General features: G+C 38.6%; 1 protein-coding gene across 3 annotated transcripts in view; it reads right to left on the bottom strand.

Annotated features, from left to right (window-relative positions):
• Positions 1-21,762, bottom strand: part of RECK (reversion inducing cysteine rich protein with kazal motifs) — a 61,070-nt gene that overhangs the window by 27,310 nt on the left and 11,998 nt on the right. Inside the window, exons 3-9 of one of the 3 annotated variants that reach the window (XM_036021917.1) lie at positions 19,938-20,012; positions 18,991-19,027; positions 15,073-15,158; positions 13,277-13,324; positions 5,389-5,422; positions 2,794-2,991; positions 676-943 (exon numbers count right to left, since the gene is read on the bottom strand). In XM_036021917.1, coding sequence (XP_035877810.1) covers positions 676-943; positions 2,794-2,991; positions 5,389-5,422; positions 13,277-13,324; positions 15,073-15,158; positions 18,991-19,027; positions 19,938-20,012 — 746 coding nt within the window. Of the gene's footprint in view, positions 1-675; positions 944-2,793; positions 2,992-5,388; positions 5,423-12,018; positions 12,121-13,276; positions 13,325-15,072; positions 15,159-18,990; positions 19,028-19,937; positions 20,013-21,762 lie in introns of all 3 variants that reach the window. The other 2 variants (XM_028525866.2, XM_036021918.1) reach the window with 2 other exon arrangements.

Genomic DNA, 21,762 nt, shown 5'->3' with positions numbered 1-21,762 from the left:
GAATTTATTTCTTCATAATTTCATTATTTGTTCTTTCATAGTTCTTTAGCAACCTTAGCATATGATTTTCTTTCTTCCTTATTAAGTCAAAAACTTCCACCTTTTCACTTAAGGGAGGCACTTTATGGCTTGTCTTTGGCATATCCGAATTATCAGCATCACTACTCTTGCTTAATTAAGCACTGCGGCTATTAAGTAAAATAAGGGCAATTTGAACACAAACACTGCAACACTGTGACAGCTGACCTGATAACCTAGATGGCTACGAAGTGGCTAATGGGCCGGGAGCACATATAACCTGGAGATGGTGGACAAAGGGCTGATTCACATCCCGAGCACAGCAAAGCAGGACAGAGTGGATGGTGTGAGATATCATCATGCTACTCAGAACAGTGTGCAATTTAAATAATGAATTATTTATTTCTGGAATTTCCCATTTAATATTTTCAGACCATGGCTGATCCAAGGGTACCTGAAACTGTGGAAAGCGAAACTGAGAATACAGGGGGTACTAATATACACATGAAGCTCAATAAATACTTGCTGGATAAAAGAATGAAGATTTCATATCTTCTAAACTCGAGTTACACAATGCAAAAATATAACAGATACTTGCTAGACTTAATTAAAATGCTATTTTCTACTGGCTTTAATAAAGGAAAATGAGATACCAACCTACATGTTGATGTGTTTGCTTTAGAACAGCAGTGCAGTTTGGCCCCATCAAGGCCTGTGGAGGGGGGAGGGTGGAGAGTGACTCCAGGGTGGACAGACTGCGAGCTTTCAAGAAAACACTGCCAAAGGGGATCCTGAGGCAAGGGCTGGGTCTTACAGCCCTCGATGAGGCCATCGACAATCTCCATTTCTGTTTTTTTGGACATCAGAATTCTCTTGCAGGCATTTTGACAAGCATGGTCTTCAGCTCTGTCACAGCAATATAAACCTACATTGTCAGGATAGAAGTAGCTTAATTAGTTGGTCTGATGTCATGTACTCCTCAGAACAAAAGCACGTGGTGGTGTACCGGAAACCCTTACTCCTCTGAGTTATATGTCAATATCTGCAGTATACAAGGCCTACCAAATTCTCTATTACCTTGCAGTACAGTAAAATAAAGGTATTTACTAGGTGTGCTGATAGATGAGGTATCTACTACTAGAACTCTCCACGTCCCCAAACATGGGGTCTCTGGCACCATTCCTGCATAACTGAAAGGTCATCCTACACCTAAGAAGTCCTTACATGCAAAGTATTTTATGTTCCTGGAAAAGGTATTGTAGATCAAACCAGAATTGTTTCATGCTAGAAATGACATCCTAAAAAGGATTACATCTAGACACAATGAGAGAGAGTGATAACTACTTTTAATAGCAATAACCACAAACACCGCATTTCATCACACTCTGGGATACAAAGCTTTTATGTGTCTATGCAAGTTAATTAATCTAAATTGTAATTCCAATAATACAATTGCAAACTCTGACAAGATATCAGTTTGTTACCACCTTTAATTTTCTACAAAGGATCAGAAAGTTAAAGAACATTTTCAGCCAAACTATAGAATTCAGAGGGCTTCTTTGAAGTAGTTTTCTCAGGTGTCTTAGACTTTCTAAATAATCTTTTCGGACATATGTTTGTACCTTTCTTTTCCAGATTTCCTATGTATTAGCACCGACATTCTATATGGTTGTTCTTCTGTCCTTAAAAGTCTTTCTGCCTTTTTGTTTGTTTGTTTCATCATCTTAGCTCCAGCAGCACCTCTGCACGGCCTGAACGTCAGTGAAGACTGTGAAATGCATGGTTACTTGTGGCAACTGCCTCATCCTCTGACTTTCGTCACATAGACACACCACAGGATGTCATAAACCTCAGAGTTCTGCTTCAGATGATGGACAAACAAGGCACACAGCATTGCTTTTGAGTTTATAAAAAGAAGTCTATCCCAGTATAAATCAAAACACTGGCATCTGGCTTAAAGATCCTGTAAGTTCTTTGTTAGTTGGTTAATTAGTCAGTTCTTTAAACTTTGATAACTTGTAAATGAAGAAAATGGATTATAGTATGTACAAGCTGACATTTTAAAAAGTATCAGGATCTCTTCTCATATAGTGATGTGGTAATTATAAAAATAATAACTGTTTACTGGTAAAAATTCAAATATTACAGATACAGATGATATGGAACACATAGGTATATAACTAAAAATGTATCATACTATATACTTAGTTCTGCAAAATTTTTTTTGCTTATTGTATCTTGGACTTCTATGTAAACACTCTTTATGTTGGTTGTATAGTGTTGTTATTATACAGATACATGATTTATTTAATCACTTTTAATCAATACCCTACTGATGAATATTTGGATTATTTCTAATTTTTCTCTATTTTCTCACCAATGTTGTAGCAAACATCCTTTATATGTGTAGATAAACCTTTGCAAGCTTGTAAGTTTTGTTGAAGGACAACTTCTGAAGGATGGAATTGCTAGATTAAAAGGTAGAGTTATTTAAAATCCTCATGTTCATAACCCAGCTCCTGCCTCTCCCAAATATGCACAGTAACAAATTTTACCACCTCACAATACAAAGTGCCTGTGTCCTCACACCCTTCCCAGCTCCACCTCTCCTGGCATGTTTTAGCTGTGACAGGACATCCACTCTGCAGAATCTAAACTCCAGAGGAAGTCTGGTGCGTCCCAAATGCCCAGCCTTCAGATATCTACAGGATTTTACTTCCTTTTCACAAGCTATTTTACCAAAGATTGACATGAGAATATGTCCCTTTTACTTACTATCTGTTGGGTTCCTCATTGGATAAGATTGGGTGTAATTGTTCACACAGTGTATTAATTGTGGACTGATAGAGGCACAATAATTTTCCACTGCTTTGATCTGAGATGGACCCGGAGAAGAGTCTGTTCGAAAAATGGCTTGACAGTACTCGCGGCAGTTTGTGTGATGGCCCGCGTAACTGCAACAAACTGAGCCCACTGGGGGAGAGAGGAGATGACATTGAAATGGAAACAGCTATTTGCTAACATTAAATCATCATAACAATGATAGAACAACATGTGTCTTTTTGAATTTGAGAAACAAAACCATGCCATACAAAACAAATACTTAAAATCAGCACTCCTGTAGGCACTGCCACGGCCACCAGTATAAAAAAGTACTATTGACCAACTTAGAGATTAGTCCAGTGGTTTTGGGCAGGAGCAACAGTCATACCATCCCCCTGGGAGAATGAATGCATATGGAAATGTTTCCCCAGGCTGGTGTAGCTGAATGGATTGAGTGAGGGCCTGGGAGCCAAAAGGTGGCCAGTTCGATTCCCAGTTGGGGCACATGCCTGGGTAGGGGGCATTCAAGAGGCAACCACAAACTGGTGCCTCTTTCTTTCTCTCCCTCTCTTTCTCTGTTCCATCCCCTCTCTCTAAAAATAAATAAAGAAAATCTTAAAAAAAAAGAGTAATGACTGGTTTGTTTTTTTTTTTTTGCAAGTCTCTGCTTCTCATGATGACTTGGGGACCACTGGTGCCATTTGGCAAATGCAGGTCAGGGCTATTAAATGCTCTGCAACACACAGGACAGTCGCACCAGCCAAAACTGTCTCCCAAAATGCCACTGGCGCTCACGTTGGGAACCACTGGAATGGCTTCTTGCCACATTAGATCTGTGGAGATTTACAAAGCAAAGCAAAGCAAAACAAAAATAAAACAAAACCCCAAAGTCTCACATTTATAAAATAGGACCAGTAAAAAGTAAGAGATGTCAGGATCATTTCATAAATTTGACAATTATATAACTGTATGTCTTAAAACACAAACCTGAAAGTTCTACAATGTTTGAACATCTGCAAGAATATGCCTAAACTGGAACAGTCTTCACCTCACAACTGGTATGAGAGGCTTCAATTTTGCAAAGTAAAACCCACATTTGATTCTGCATTAACGTATTTTAAAAAATGAAGAGGACCATTAAGGTATCTGGGGAGAGCTGGACGAGTGGCTGGGGGGTGGGGCACAGATGTGGGATTTAAATGGAAAAGAGCAAGAGACGTTCGCAGAGAGGCCAAGGGGTCTGTGGGAGACTGAAGGGAGACAAGGCAGAGGTACGGCAGGAAAAGAGTAAGAGAAAGGCAGGTAGAAAATCTCTGATAATTATCAGAGACGGTTATGGAGGAACTAAAATCAGATTTCTGGTGAATTCCACAGAGCACATAATAAGGAGGGAATTCAGGCAATTTCTAGAAATAATAATGATAAAACCATATACAAATGAACCAAACTAGGACTGAACTAATGCAGGACAGGCCTCGGTTTCCTGGGCAAGGACACGGCTTCATACTTACTGTGCCATGTAAGTTTTTTTTCCGTGTGAGTTTCTGAATTGTTAACTACTACCAAACTTTCTGTGTTCATCGATGAATCACTCATTTTCATCACAAAAAGCAATTATTAATGGCTACACTCATCACTGTCAACGTCAGTGAGGATAAAGTCGGGGGGGTGAGGGGAGTGCCGAGCACAAGAGACAAGTGGAAGCTTATCTCCTGATTCCCTGATAGGCTCCCTTCCTCACCAGCAAGAGTAAACATGAGATTATGTGTCAGAGATTATCTGGGAGATCTTGAATGCTGCCATGATAAGAAAGGGTGGAAGATAAAGTGCAGATAACCAATATTCCTTATCATACTTTGACATACCCCACTGCTGAGCTAAGCTAAACAACTCTTTATTCCTCAGATGCGCCGCCTATCTCTAGCTGCTCTGTGTTCCCTTCATCTGGAACGCCCTTCCTCCAAGCTCCACTCTTAATGTCTTGTCCATCCTTCAAGGCCCAGCTCAGCCACCAGCTCCATGCAGTCACTCTGAGCACCCCTGTCGGATGTGACCCGTCCTTCCTCTGAACTCCCACAGCGCTTACATCAGCGACACTATCCCATGGCCACCATGTCCCAGAGTTTTTGTGTACAGGGTGTGTTCCCTATCTGTATGTATTTGCCCCGCCCAGAGCAAGTAGTCAATGAACAACTGCTGAAGGAACGGAGAGGCAGCCCTTGGCAAGTGCAACATTGTGTCACGTGGGAGGGCTTCACTTCTGAAAGTGAACCTATTTACTCAGGTGAGACATGATCTTCCTCTAACTATCTAGCCCCGGTATCTGCTTTGTAAATCTGCAATTAGGATGTGGGCATGAATGGCCTGAATACTCCCAAGGAAAGTGCCTATCAGAAGTATCCTGCTGGGCACATTCCTTCAGATGGTTTACTAACAGCCTAAGTTGTAATGCCAGGGCCTTGGCAATATTTGTAACAGCTAAATCATATTCTACAAAGTGCATGTTGCTCTTTGGACTATTTGTATAACCATCAATAATATACTTACTTTCATTTCTGCTAATGCAATTGAAAAGAGCATTCTGTAAATTAAAAACAAACAAACAAATTAACCATACTGAATTTCTAACTTTATTCAGCTTTATGGTTATATAGAAATCAGGATATCAAACCATTTAATTCTTCTTTAAATCCTATGGGCTTCTTGCAGATAGTGGCTCAATCCTTTCATTTCTGTACCCTAAGAACAGTATCTGATACAAATTAGGTCTATCAGTTTGGGGTGTATAAGTTCAACAAATGTTGAGTGAATAAATGAATGACAGATGCAAAGGCAATTGACACAGAGACTCTGCCCCCAGGAACTCAAAAGAGTAGTAGTGTGCTGGGATCAGCTTTCAAGGGGGTTATGGGGGAGGCTGACTCACAGTATTTGCAGATATTCATGGCATTAATACCTCCCTCATGGCTGCTTTCAAGTTAAAAGCTGGTTTGCAAAATTCCTGAATATTTAACAATCAGTTCTCCCTAGCCGGTGGGAGTCCAGTTCCAGCATATTACTGAATGGGGGTATAACAGGATGGATTCAGAGAGTTTGGTCTATATTTCCATGTAGAACAAACAGGTGGTACAACCACAATTAACAAACCTCTTCAATGGCTCCCCTGTTGGATAAAGTTCATGTTCCTTAGTTTGGTGTATCAAGCTTTTCTCTATCTAGCTTCTGACTCTTCCCTCCCTTATGCAATTTATAATTTCCAAGACCGGCCATGCATTTTATTTAAGGGAGTCATGTAACTGCATTTGGTCTTTCGGGAGACCACTGTAGGAGTGGACATAGTGGATGACAGGAGAAGTTGGGCAGCAGTTGTAGTTGTCCCGAAAACTGGTATAAAGGCCTGTGCTAAGACAGTAATTGAGGAACTGGAAAGGACACTGACTTAAGATATATTTTGAAGGCAAATCTTTAGGGCTTGATAGCCAATTATTGGTGGGATATGGTGAGAAAGACAAATAAATAGACAATACCTCTTAGTTATTTTTTAGTTTATATGTCTGGGAGGACTGTATTGGAACAACTAAGCTAGACATGTAAGAAAAATGCTTTTCTTTTGGGGTGTGTGTGTGGTGTTATATAGCAAAAGGGTAGAGGGAAGGGGAGGTAGAGAAGGTAGGTAGGGTACCAATCAGTTCAGGTGATTTGAAATGCCAACTGAAAATCAAAAGTGCACATATCCAGGAGGGATTCAGAAGTACTTAAAAGAAGCAATCAAAGATGATTCTGGAGTTGTCATCACATAAGGGCAATGAAGCTATGGGAGTAGATCAGATCTCATTCAGGTGACTTCTCAGAAGAATGGACTGGAGAAGAAATACACTAGCCCTGGGAGACTAAATAGGAGTTATTCTCTTCCCCAAACTCTAATACAAAATACAACTAAAGAAAACAATATACAAATGGAATGTAATCAAGGTTATATACTATCTTAAGCCAGTACTGCAGGACCTAATAGGTTTCGCTCTTTTTGGAGCTCATCAGCTGCAGGTAACGGCTCAACTTGATGCTCAATGTTGGGTTGGCCAAAAAGTTTGTTTTTTTCTCCCCGCATAAGATGGCTCTAGTAGTGCTTAGTTGTCTTTAACTTCACTTGAAACAATTTTGTTAGATTGCACTGTGACAGTTGTCATAGCAGCGTGAATTTAACTTATCAAAACTAGTAAATTTTTGTGTAGCCATTTAAACATTGAAGATGGAAGAAAATAAGTGACATTTGTAACATATCATGTTTTATTATTTCAAGAAAGGTAAAAATGCAACTGAAACACACAAAAAAAGATTTGTACAATGTGTAGAGAAGGTGCTGTGATTGACAGACCATGTCAAAAGTGGTCTGCAAAGTTTGCTGCTGGAGGTTTCTCTCTGGCGATGCTCCATGGTTAGGGAGACCAGTTGAAGTTGATTGTGATCAAATAGAGAAGTTAACTGAGAACAATCAACATCATACCATGTGGGAGATAGCTGACATACTCAAAATATCCAAATCAATAAAGTTACTGGTGAAAATGAAAACTGTGTCTTTTAATTTACAGAAAAAAGCACACCAACTTTTCGGCCAACCCAATCAATATAGCATTTTACCAAGCCTCCCATTCAGTCTTCTATTTACGATATCATGACAATTCTAGGAGTTCCTTTAGCATTAACTGAAAGAATCTTTACATTTAGGCCCTTAAAGGCTTTGCTGGGGCTTTGCGTGATTCTTTCTGCTAAGACCCCCACAGCAGGCTGTCTCCTCTGTTCTTAGAACCACTGCAGCACAGCCCCGATCACACGGAGGCGCAGGAGGCCTCCAGCTACCCAGAGAACCCTGCTGGGGCTGACATCCCTGTCATCCTATCTCTAAGTGGGGCTCTTTCTTTCAACTTTTTCTTTATGCTTTTCATAGTAAATCTAGAGTCAAGGTTAATTTGAGAGAAAAATGTAACAAAATAAAATTAATACACAGAAGTCTTTAAAGCAGCATATTTAACTTTGACATTTCCTGAGGATACACTGTACAGCCCGTGGAGACATACATAAATGTGCACCAAACACAGGCATCCAGGGGGAGGTCAAAGTGTATGGCAGGCTACCATTGGTGTCACAGGGGTAGAGGAGGACTATGTGTACACAGTCACCTTCATATGTGTCAAATACCTCTGGCAACTTAAGGAACTGAGTGGCTACAGTACAAGAGGCAAAAGAGACTTTTTATTGTATACCATTTTGGATTTTGAACCATATGAATATTCAGAAATAAAATTTAATGCATACATGCACCCTTCTCTTATGCATTTAGCCGCATGTTGATAGGATAACGCTGACAGAACTGAGCCTAAAACTCACAAGGCCCACCACCACCTCTGCTTCTGCGCTTCCTAGAGCCTCTTTTTAATATCCTGAGTCTTAATTTTATCTTAGTATTCTCACAGACCAGCACTCCAGTCCAGAACATTATTTGTTTTGTTTAGCGACTGTTTAAAACTTAAATGCCTTAAGATTAAAATGAGTCCTCACGAAAATATCTCCTGACTTGTCTTCACAGTTTCTCATCTTCCCTATGGAAATAACATCAAATAACTGGACTGAAGACAGCTAAAAAGGAAGGAGAGAAATGAAAAGGACAGATCTGAAAGGAATATAAAGGAGCATAAAGAAGAATCAGTAAGAGAAGGAAGAAACAAGTGAAAATATAAGTCTGATGACAAATTTGTAGCATTCTACTTCAGTAGCCATGCAGCAGATGGAAAGGTGTTTATATTTATGGACATTGTGTTAAAAGAAGGGCAGGTAAGGTCTGACATAAAGGTACAAAATGGATATATCAACCCAAAACTAAAATTTGTCTCATCAGCCATTGCCAGGTCCCTGGAAGTTCACCAGCCTCAGAGCACCTTGATGTTTATTATGTCATTCAAGAAAGAAAATAACTATTAACAGACAATTAAAAGAAAAAACCTAACTCACAAAAACATGAGTTAGTTTTTGCTTTACTTCTAATCAGCCAATGTGCTACCTGTATACTGATGGTTTACAGCCGGCATCTGCCCTGATTGTTGGTGCCTATGGCATTCCAGTTGTTTAATATTTTAAGTATCAACCCTGGTTCTAGCATCACACATTCATGAACCCAGTGGCCTGACCAGTACTTCTAGGTGGGCCAAGGACCTAGCCTATGAACATGCATGGAGAACCTTGAAATGAGCATGCTCACAACAGAGACGTGTCCACGTCACGGTCGAGCCACTGGTTAATTTTGGTGACTCCAACAAACAGGTGTGATGCTGAAAGAATCAGTACTTAAGAATCTTAAGTACTGCAGGAAGTATTCTTTCTTAAGTGGTGGTCAGAATAATAGAACTTAGAGTTGGGAGATCATTAGTCAAACCTGTCCACTGTAGAAACCATCTGCACAACGGGTGAGCCAGTAAGCCTTTGCTCAGACATTTCTAATGACAGGAAGTTCTTTTCCTTGGAACATCTCATTCCATTTTGAACACGGGTATGGTCCCCTCCTACTGAACCGCCAGATAAGTATTTGGCTCCTTCTCTTCTAGTTTTCAAAAGAAGTGATTTTCAAAACCCAGGTCTCTACTTTTTTCTACACTTTTTTCTTACACGGAGTTTTTTTCCACTCTCAAAAATCAAGGTCTATTTCACAGGTGACTTTGGGCATGGTATCTTCTCCTCTTTTCTAGTTCTATATTCCTAACTACCTCTAAGACATAGGTCTTTACATTTAAAAAGACCTAACACTCAACATACTTCTATTTCTTTAAACAACCTTCCCAGTGTACATGCTATTGCTGTTGTGTATTTTCTCTTTAAAAAAGTCAAGGTGTGCTCTCCCTCCTGGGGAGCCCTTCTTCCCCCACAGGCACGCATCTCCTAAACTCTAAGGGTCCCCACTGGACTTGCAACCAGGGGAGCATGCATGGGCAGCAGCAGCGCATTCCAGGCTAATGTCCTGAACCTGTCTCCAAAGCCCCGCTTTTTTTCTGACTTTCCAGTAAGTCAGTAATAGCAGCCCTGCCTGGGCTCACTTCCATAACATTTCCAGAGAGCCAAAGCAGCCTGCCCAGGCTCTCTCCCACTGCTGCTTCTATCCTAAGTTCTTCCTTGTTTCACTGTTCCCAGCTTTAATAAATGTCCTCTCAAAATAAAAACATTTAAAAACCTTAAAAACACATTATTGGTTTGAACTGTCTTGTGACTTACTCACTTTATACTGTCATCATTCTCTTTTTGTTTTGCATTTCCAATAATTACAACTATTTTAGAACTTCTTTTAGAGAAGGAATTCTGCAAAGGGTCTAATAATGGCAATTCTCACTTTCTATTGTCTGGAAATACCTTAACTGCCCTCTTTCTTGAAAAAAAAATTTTTTTTTTTGCTAGACATGGAATTCTAAACTAATAGTTATTTTCTTTCAGAACAGTTTAGGTACATCTTTCTATTGTCTCTGGCTTCCTCTGTTGCTATTGAGAAGTCAGCTGTTAGTCTCCTTTAAATGCAATGCCCCTTTTTTTCCAACTGCTTTTAAAAACTTGGGCAGCTCTGGCCAGGTAGCTCAGTCAGTTAGAGCGTCACCCCAATATGCCAAGGTTGCAGGTTTCATCCCTGGTCAGGGCATATACAAGAAACAACAAATGAATACATATTTATGAGTGCATAAATAAGTGGAACAACAAATCAATGTTTCTCTCTCTCCCTAAAATCAATAACTGGCTATAAAGTGTATCTATAACATATGAAATTTAATAATCCAGCTGGGGATTTGTTGGGCTGCTTTAAACACTGAACCTGTTCTGTAATCTTCTAGTACTCCAATTTCTATCCTCCACTTCCCTTAAACTTTCTTTCAGTCTGTTCCTTTGTGCTCCGATTCTATATAATTTCTTCAGTTCTATCTCCCAATTCACTACTAATAGCTTGACTGAAAAAAAAAACCCCAACAAAATCTTAAATAGCATTAATTTTTTTAATTTTTAAAAAGATTTTATTTATTTATTTTTAGAGAATGAAAGGGAGAGGGAAAGAGATGGAGAGAAACATCAATGTGTGGTTGCTTTTCGAGTGCTCCCAAACGGGGGACCTGGCCTGCAACCCAGGCATGTGTCCTGTCTGGGAATCGAATCAGTGACCTTTCGGTTCACAGGCTGGCACTCAATCCACTGAGCCACACCAACCAGGGCTAAAAATTTTTAACCTTAAGCCCTGGCTAGGTAGCTCAGTTGGTGAGAGCATCATCCCCACATGCCAAGGTTGTGGGTTCAATTCCCAGTCAGGGCACATAGAACAAGCAACCAATGAATGTGTAAATTGAGTGGAACAATAAAAAATTGATATTTCTCTCTGTCTAAATATTTTTTTAATAAAATAAATGAAAAATAAGTTTATGATTATAAATACAGAAATATTTTTGCCACTTAACAGTAAATTTCTCTTTCTTAACAATGACACTATTACAATAAAATAAATAAAAATAATTTAACTTTATTCATGTAACCATATTTCTTAGGAAATCCCCTTAAAAGGGTTTCTGCATTAGCATACCAGTAAAGAAAAACATTAGCTCCTTTGAATATAATCATTCACTCTCTGAATCTCTAATCACACTACGCAAAACCCTCCTTCAGAGTAAATGCTAACCCCTAAAATTGTAAGCCCAAAGGAATAGTTTATACATGTAGATCACCCCAGGCACTGTCTAGTATTAAGGAAGATATTAAAAGCCCAGTTTTACAAATGATTCTGATGTTGATAAATAACCAATCCAGTTAAAATAGGTTGCACTACACCAAACTTACCCAATCAACTTATGACAAATAGCGTTATTTCTAGACTAAACTTCAACAATCATGAGTGACTTTAATCTGGGGTTTATAATGCAGAACCCTCTTTCTGTACTAAGTGCTCTTGCCTCTCTTTTTATTTATAAATGAAAGAAATCAAACTGAGTCTTGAACTATCTTGAAAAATCTGTAGGTTCAACTTTTTATATGTATAAAAGAACCCTCTTGGTATATAGATTTTTGGAAAATAGTTTCTTAATTCTAAGCCAAGTGAGAGGATAGACTCAGAAAAGTAAACTACCCTTAGTATTTCTCTCATTGGACAGTGTTAATCTCTCTTACCTTTCCTGTCCCGTCCTTCATCAACACATACTGGCAGACTTCCTAGGGCAATGCAGAAATCCAGACAAGAGAAGGAAGCACACTAAAATAATGGAGGACAGGCTACAGGAGGTGGACAGTGTCAGACATCATGTGGGAGAAAAGAAGGGATTATCACAGTTAGCCACTTTGTTCAAGAAAAACTAAAACTAGTTATTTCAAAGGTAGAGAAATAAGGAAAAAAAAAGATCTTTTACTTCTTTGTAGTAAGGCTCCTTTCAATAAGAACAGAGGAGAGGTGCAGTTAATTTGGAAATTTGTCTTCAGATGAACAGATATAAGTTAGCAAATAGTACAAAGAGACAAAAGATAAATAAAGTTCTCCAATTTAAAAACATTAATCAAGAGCTATAATTGTAAGCTTTGAGAAAAGAAAAAATATATCAGGACTATAATCTATAGGAGTAAAGAAAGTTGTTCTATCTTTCTTCTCCAAGAGAACATAGACTATTAAAGCAACACGAATGCCAGTGTTTACATATAAAAATGATGAATGAGGCATATGCATGTAAGTATCCTTAATTAAATGGTCTTATACTATGAAAAACAGTAATACTGTCACATTTAACTATGGAGTTCTAGAAACAGAACAAAGTAGTCCCAATAAGGAGCCTTTTCATACCAGGGACAATCTTCTATACATATCGGCAGGATGTAAAACACTTCCGTTACCCCTGACCTAATAACTTCCCCATCTAGATACCAGAGTGCTTAAAACACCACCATTGGGAGACAACAGTCCTTCAGATTTAATGCAGCCTGGGTAAGTTAGTACTTCCCCCACCCTCAAATGCCAGATCCTAGAAAAATTTAAAGCTATTCACACTAGTAATATGATTTTGTTTCTTTGATTAAAGGTGGTTTATACAAATGGATACCTAGATGGGTCGAGGGGTAGGAAAAGGGAAAAAGAATATGGAACCTAAGAAAAACAATTTCACAACTTTGGATACAACCAGTTGCTTTGTTATGAAAACATTATTGGTTAAATCCTCTGAATATGTGATTTAGGCATTTCTTTGAAATTAATGCTTAATTTCAACAAAAGCCAATTGAAGTCATAACATTTCTAAACAAGGTAAATGACGTTTTTGTCAAGGCTATATTTTCTGTAAAATAAAAGCCAATGTATGTAAGAATAAATTTATTTTAAAATTTAAGTGATTCTATCAATTCTGGTAACATCTGAATATCCAAATTTGTTAAATAAAATACATACCTCATATTCTTTCCTGCAAACTTTGGAAATATCATTTTTTGATGATGCCTAAAAGATGACAAATTTCTGCATTAATTTTATTATATATGCTATTCAGCACAGAATAAGAAAGAACGGAAAAAACCTTATGCTCAAATAGTTTAAAGTTCCTCAAATACAACAAACACAGTTCATGCAGTTTCTTTAAAACAAACATCAGCCCCAGAACCTAATGGATATGCTAGAACTTCATTCTAACTTTTTATGGCTTTAATCTCACATAACACAGTCCTTTTGTTATTTCAGAAACCAGATAACTTTGAAGGATATGGATTTTTTTTAGCCGAACTCCTCTCTGCAGCAAATTTTCTTGTGAAGCTCTGCCAAGATATTTATATTTTGCTTTTTAACTCTTCATATTGTAAGTTCTCATATTAACTTTTCCTCAGAAAAGATCCACATATAACAAAGAGGACCAACTAAAGAGGAAAGGCTATGCCTGGAAATTAACAAAAGTTATTTTTGTTAACAAGTTAATGGAGATATTATCTCCTCTATAGATGAAGACACTGATACTCAGAGAAATAGCAAGTTTTCACCACATTTAAGTATGCATTTGCTATATCAAACAAGCCACCAAAACAAACCTGCTGAAGGGTAGTTAGTCTTCCACATGGTATCAGTCTTCCATGTGAAAACTACATTAGAGATGTAGTTTAGGGCGATGGGCTCTGGTCTCCTGTTCTATCAATTAAGCTCATGTAATTTTGAATAGGTCAGCTGATGAGGATGGGGACAGCATGAAGCAGAATGAACAGGCAACTGTTTTATGTCCCACCAGATCCACTATATTTCCAATCCTCTGCAACTCAGCCTCATCTCAACACCTGGAGGAGAGTAGTGGAGAGCTAGGTTGTGTGCTGCCCAGAGTGTGCGGTGGTATGTATGAAAGTGAGGGGACACTGTGTCTCACATACTCCTGTCCAGAGGCCAGTCACTAGAAGAAGAAAACGAGAGAAGGCTTTCCAGCTGTGGTCTTAGGTCCACCTGAACTTCCCAGTTAAGTCCACTTCTACCACTTGGCATATAAGGAATCAGATCAGTTTTCTGACAGCACTGAGGAACCACTATGAAATATATGTCATGAGGAAGAACTCAGGGGCCTAGCCTGAGTTGGACCAGAAATATACCAACTCAAAAAGAAGTTATAATTCACTGTGAGAGTCATGCTCAGCTTAGGAGCAGAGAAGGGATATAAGAACATTCTCAGGGGAAACCCTGGATGAAAGACAGAAGAGAAGATGAAAGCAAAACAGGCCGATGGTACCAACTGCTCTCATCCAGGTGTACCCCAAATTCACACGGCCATTTGGAGTCATTCAGCATTGACTAAGGATGACCCCAGGCAAAGTACAAAAGGCTTCAGTTCCTATATTTTGTCTTTAATTTTTTAAAAAACTTTTCAATTACAGTTGACATACAATATTATATTAGTTTCAGGCATACAACATAGTGACAAGACACTTACATAACTGATGAATATTCTTTCTTTGTGTGGCAGAGAGAAGTTGAGAAAGAATAAGAAAGGGCCTATGGTCTTACATGCAGCAGCCATAACTGAAAACAAAACAAAACAAAACAAAACAAAAAAAAACAGCAAGTCTAAAAGGAAGGGGTCTATGCAAGAAATGCTAAATTTGCAGTTTTTGTGGGTCACCTCTCCAAAGTTATAAAGGTTGGCAAGGATCAAGAAATAAGCACAGCTAAAGCCCAAAATGTAATCCATGCTTTTTAAGAGCATAGCTGTCTGGTATTACCTGCTTGCACGCCTGTCGACACTCCACGGTAATAGCCAGTTCACAGCAGCCTAAGCCAACCCAGCCATCAGATTTCTTAAACACACCTTAAAAACAAAATGTTCAAATGTTTTGGTTATAAGTAGCAACGAACACAAAGAACATGCCAAATTGGTTCATGGATACCACAAAAAAAATCAAAGTAGGTGTCTATGGAAAAATGAGCTCAGACAAAAAAGCTTCAAAATTATTAACCCCCACCCCTCAGCCTTACTCCCAATACTATCATTCTTCTGAGTCCCTCATAGCATATGAGTGGGGACCCAAAAAAACCTAGAATTATCCTCTGGAGGTGGGCCCCTTGTAGTACAGGTTTCCCCCGCTTAGGTGAGAGTTCCAGTATCAGTGTATCAGCTGGCATTGTTGTGAGAGGCTGTGCTGGGCTTCAGTGAATTGTTTTTGAAGATCTTTCAATATATTTGCCTATTTCATGATGGGTGATTTACGAGTGCACCTGCCCACACCACGCTGAGTATTCCAGTAGCTTTTGACCAAAAACAGTATGACCCCTGTGCTCCACATTCCCTATTCACCTGATCTCACTGAATGTCTTTTTTCCCCCCATATGAAAAAAAGTCCTCAAAGGGAAATGTTTTGCTGAGGTGGAAGAGGTGAAACAAAAAATGGCAAAATCACCGAAAGCCATCAAAATCGACATTCTAAAGCGGTTTTGACAGTGGAAAACGTGTCTTGATAGGTGTTCTGCATCAAATGGATAGCACTTTGAAGGGGACTGAAGTTTAAACATGTAAGAATGAATACACAACTTTTCATAAATAACTTTTTCCATTTTGGGGGGAGGTCGCCCCTCCTCATCTCATAATTATCAGGTCCTTTGTTCTGCTCTCTCACCTCCCTGCCCCCTTAAACCCTCTCAGCCTCACTCTGGGGTCGGCAGCCTCTGTAAAGGACACGCAGGTCCAGGACAGCAAGGAGAGGCCTTTCTCACCTTTAGACTGCTAAGCAGAGGCAAAGATCCCAACTTAACAAACAAAAAGGGGCACAAATAGTACTGAATTTAAATATGTTAAATACACACAGTAGTGTAAAACACATGACGCCATCTAAAGACTAAAAATAGTACACGGACAGAAATATCTCCTGTGAGCCAGGACCGCCTTTGATAGTTTACTTCATCATAGGGCAAAATACTCGTCTAGTTCAGTTTACGTACAGCAGCTATTTCTCCAACCAAATCACTGTGCTACCAAGAGGTATCATAGAATCACTTTTTATAAAAAGTGTTTTAATGTAGCCCTGGCTGCGTGGCTCGGTTGGAATGTTGTCCCGTACGCCAAAAAGGCTGCAGGTTCAATCCCCAGTCAGGGAGTGCACGGAAGGCAATCAACTGATGCTTCTCTTTCTTTTCCCCCTTCTTTTCTCTCTAAACTCAATAAACATATCCTTGGGTGAGGATTTCTTAAAAAGGTGTTTTAATGTATTTTTAGATCCTTTTTTGCAATCAAATGTTAAAGAACGACTCCTACAAGATATAAGCAATAATTATGAAAATAAAAAGATTTATGCTTGTAGGGATGCTGCAAAATCTTTATTTCCTTTAAAAAAGAGTTTTATGTTGCTTCCACGTAATACAAAGGTCTTCAAATCCATATATACATTAGATTATTATTTACAGTTGAAAAAAGTGTTAGGGATTCAGGGCAATACATAACATAGTTCTCCAAATAAAACTAGGACTTACAACAAATAGAAGAATTCTGCTAAAAAACAAAACAAACAAACAAAAGCATGTAAGTGGCCCACAGACAGAAAGCTCTCAAAATAAAGGGTGGGGCAAAAGTAGGTTTACAGTTATGCGTACATAAAATACAGCTTATTGTTGATTATTTGTTAATTATTGTATTATTTTCCATATAAACAACTATAAACCTACTTTTGCCCCACTCTGTAAAATAAACCACCCCAATTGTTACAATTGGCTAAAAATACTGAATATTATAAGCTTCTGTATCCCTACATGTTTTAAGTAAAAAGGGCAATAGACTCCCATCTAACCCCATTGCCTGGTATAGTTCTTTTTATCTTTGCTGTTTGCTATTCAGAATCACTCACACTTTAGACATAACTTTAAATAAAATCAATGTAGGTCATAAACTGAATTTTTATGCCATAATGCATAAAAATGCATAATGCATGTTGCTATTTCTTCTTAGAAAATACTACGTTTTTCAACAAGCATTTCAATTTGCTGAACCTCTACCAAGTATAAGGAACTCTGTTAGTCTGTGGATTAAAAAATAGATAAAACATATGGTTTATTCCATTACAGAGATTACAGTTTGGTAAAAGTAATGTGCATGTATATATATGCATGCACACACATGCGTGTATATAGGCATATGTGTGTATACATATATACACGTGTGTGTGTGTTTACAAGACATTAGATAAAGGAATAATTAGGAAAACGGGTAAGGATGTGGGAAATTCCAGGAAGACAATATGTTTGAAATACAAACTTCAAACTGTATGATAGCCTTCATAGTTCAGAGATACATAAAACATACTCCCATTTTTCAAGGCACTAGTTTTAATTAGGATTGGAAAATAAGTTTTAATTCTAGGAGACCATGAATACCAGACTACGGAGTTTGGCTTTCATTCCAATGGAAATGGATAACCCTTGAGGGATTTTTTTTTTGAAGGGCTCGGGAGAGTAGCTATGATGTGTTGAAACACCAGTTACAAGTTCATTACAATATTCTACCCCAAGAATGTAATAAGAAAGGCTTGAACTAAGAGTAGAGAAGACAGATGCAAGATTTTACAAACTGAGAGTCAATGGAGCTAAAGGAAACAGCAGCCAAAGAGAACTTGGTTTTCAGTAATGTCACTCACATGACAGGCAACTATAAAGTGAGTTTGGCCCTGACTGGTGTGGTTCAGTGGATTGAGTGCTGGCCTGCGAACCAAAAGCCCTAACTAGTTAGATCCCCAGTAAGGGCACATGCCTGGGTTGCAGGCCAGGTCCCCAGTTAGGGGCATGCAAGAGGCCATCGCTATATCTCTTGTGCACTGATATTTTTCTCCCTCTCTCTCTTCCTCCCCCTCTCTAAAAATAAATAAATAAAACCTAAAAAAAAAAAAAAAAAAAAGATGAGCTTGGTTTTAGATTTGCACTTCAGATACCACCTGGATGTAGAAATCCAGGTAGAGACATCTAGAAGTCACAAACAATGACCTTGGATTTGACAGTCACCTTCCCAGAGCTGATTAGTTAGCAGAGTAGGTGTGGGTGGAGAAAGGAAGACTGTACCCAAGAGGAACCACAGTCCCTGGGCAGGGGCAGAAGAGGACTGGAGGGGGGTGGATTAAGAGGAGAAAGGTAAGAAAGGGTAAGGCACAGTCACAAGGAATGGTGGTCAATAATACCAAATGTTGCTCAGACTGGTGTTGCTCAGTGTGAGCATCATGGGTCAGGGCACATACCTGGGTTTCAGGCCGAGTCCCCCACTGGGGGCGTGCGAAAGGTAACTAACTGATGTTTCTCTCCCTCTTTTTCTCCCTCCTTAACTCTCTCTCTAAAAATAAATAAATAAAATCTTAAAAATATATCAAATTTGTCACAGGGAAGTCAAGGAGAGGAAAAGTTGTAAGATTCAGGAACTAAGAGATCCTGGTGAATTTTCAAAACCAGTTTTGATAGAATAGAAGGTAGAAGTAGAGACAAGAATACAAAGCTAAGTATTGAGTGAAGGAGAATAAAGTATATTTGAAAATTTGGGTGCCTATGGGAAGGAGAGGATAGAAACTCAAGGATATACAGATAAACTGAAGTTACAGGACTATAACACAGATTTTACAATAACAATAAGTTTTAAAAAATAAAGTGCTAAATGTTACACTTCTATTACTTACCTGGCAAAGATGAATTCATACAACTCCAAATTTCAACCTAAAATTGTAATCACCAAAAGGCTTTTATGTAGATAACCAGTACCTAAATGACACTTAATTTCTACAAAAATGTACATCTGATTTGATTATGTTTGTATCTATATAGTCAATGTTCTAGGAAAATACGAGTATTAACCAGCTATTCATGGGGAAAAAAAACATATGCAAGATATCGTGCTCTTTTCCCATCTTCTCATCTAACAGCACTGAAGGTTAGTCTGGTCACTCAGGATGTGCACTGTAACCACCACCTCTACGTACAAAGACAAAAGTGTCTGTAAAGTGACTAGAGGAAAATGTATCAGTCAGAACTGTGTGGCCACCATCTCCCCCCTCCCTCTCACACGACGTAAATAAGCTGCCATTATCTAAAGATGCTTGCTCATGGCAAGCTCAGACTTTCTTAGCCTGGTTCATGAGCATCCCAGATGCTGAGGGTGACCCAAGCATTAGAGACATTTAAGTTACATGATTCAGACAGGCAAGTAATACATTTATTGTATACCAGAAAATGGGAAGGCAGGAATAATGAAAAAATCACATATTTCCCCTCATCTGAAATACAACTTTTCAAAATCAAAATAAATATAAAATTAATATAATTATCATAAACTTTTCAATATAGTAAGTAAAATTCCAAATTCTAGATAAACTATTATAATGACATGTAACTAGAATAAATTTGTATTTAATATTGTTTTTACCTGTATCATAGAATAAACAATAAAAGTGAAAGACATATTCTACCTAGCATTTGTGTGAAGATCTTTTTAAAGTACCTAGATAAATCTAACATTACTTTGACCACAAACCCCATTCACACTGAAAATTTTGCTAAATCTAAAAAGAACTCATTCGATGACTTCATTTAGACAAAAGTTCCCACAGTTAAGTTAAACAAGACCTACCATTGTTTCAGGGCAATAATCTGGGGCTCGCTGCAACAGATGTTTTAGTCGGGATTCACTTTTTGAGGAGAATATCTATTTGACAAAAGAAAAAGTTTGTGTGGCGCTTTCTCATGAGAAATAAAAAGAGGTTAAAATGTATATTTTAGATTTATGAGTTGTCTAGAATATCTTCCAACTTCCTTTAATAAATGAAAAACCTTTGGAAACATCTAACTTAAACTGATGTAACATTTCTTGGGTAGCTTGGCAAAAACCAATAAAGTCCAAATATAACAAGTCCAGGCCCTATTTTCTAACGACCAAAAATGGGTAAAACAGGGCCACCAAACTGGAGCCTGGGAGAAAAAGAAAGAAGAAAATAGAAAAGATGAAAAAAATGATAAATTCATTCTAAACTATTCTACAAACTGCTTTAAGTCAACTGACCACAATCAAAAATAGACTGTTATACCTTGATACTGGTAAAGAACAAATTTGTGAACAGCATTATGGCATAAACTTCTCTGCAAAATGCCATAAAATAGAGACAAAGCCATTTTTTAATACAGATGCCCAGGAGCTGACAAGTTCATTAACAAAGCTGGCTACATGGTTCACTTCCAAACAGAACTTTAGTTAACCACAATTTGACGTCTCAGTAAATTATAAAGTATTATGTATATCAGATACAACAACTTCATGGTTACCTACAAACAGTTAGGGCTGTAAAGCCCATAAATGCTAACAAGGACAGTGAAAAAGGGTTTATCTCCAGATAGTTTTAGTAGCCATTTTTCTCCAAACTACCAACTATAATAAGTAAGGAAAGCTAGAATATTACCATTTTGCAAACCCTAGTGAATTAATGCATTCAGGCTATTATCAAGGCGACTGATCACATTACAAAGAGACAACCAGTCACAGTATCGCTTATGAGGAAGACTTAACAAACAAAATCAAAACAAAACCTACCCTGAATCTGATCAAGCCTCTGGATCTATTTCATAAGGTAGCTGGCTAGCCATGTGTGGCTATTTAAATTTAAACTGAAATTATTAAAATGAAATAAAATTAAAAATTCAGTTCCTCACCCTGGCTGGGTGGATCAGTTAATCTGGGGTGTCATCCGGTGCACCAAACTGGCTGCAGGTTTGATTTCCGGTCAGGGCACATACCTAGGTTGTGGGTTTGATCCCCAGTTGGGGCACATACTGGGCAACCAATCTATGTTTATGTTTCTCTCTCCCCACCACCCCTTTCCTCCTTCCCTAAAATCAATAAAAACATAACCTTTGGTGAGGATTAAAATAAGTAAAATAGGACTTCCAGCCAAGATGGAGGCATAGGTAGACACACTGTGCCTTCTTGCATAACCAAAAGGACAACAAATTTAAAAACAAAAAACAACCAGAGCTGACAGAAAAACGAACTGCATGGAAGTCTGACAACTAAGGAGTTAAAGAAGAAACATTCATCTAGACCGGAGGGCAGAGAGGACTCTCGGCAAGGCAGTGGCTGGTAGGCAAGGTGGCGGCTGGCAGACTTCGGACTGGGCGGGACTGGGCGGTCCCACATTCGAGTGCAGACAAACCGGGAGGAACAACTTAAGAGCAGGATAGACTGTGCAACCCAGGGCTCCAGCGCAGGGAAATAAAGCCTCAAACCTCTGATTGAAAACATCTGTGGGGATTGAGGCAGCAGCAAGAGAATCTCCCAATCTCACAGGAGAGTTTGTTGGGGAGACTCGCAGGGTCCTAGAATATACACAAACCCACCCACCCAGGAATCAGCACTAGAAGGGCCCAATTTGACTGTGGGTGGTGGGAGAAGTGACTGAAAACCA

Source organism: Phyllostomus discolor, chromosome 3 (assembly GCF_004126475.2).
Source record: "Phyllostomus discolor isolate MPI-MPIP mPhyDis1 chromosome 3, mPhyDis1.pri.v3, whole genome shotgun sequence".
Lineage (NCBI taxonomy): Eukaryota > Metazoa > Chordata > Mammalia > Chiroptera > Phyllostomidae > Phyllostomus > Phyllostomus discolor.
The sequence above is the reverse complement of the archived record's forward strand: the minus strand, read 5'-3'. Positions and strand labels throughout refer to the sequence as shown.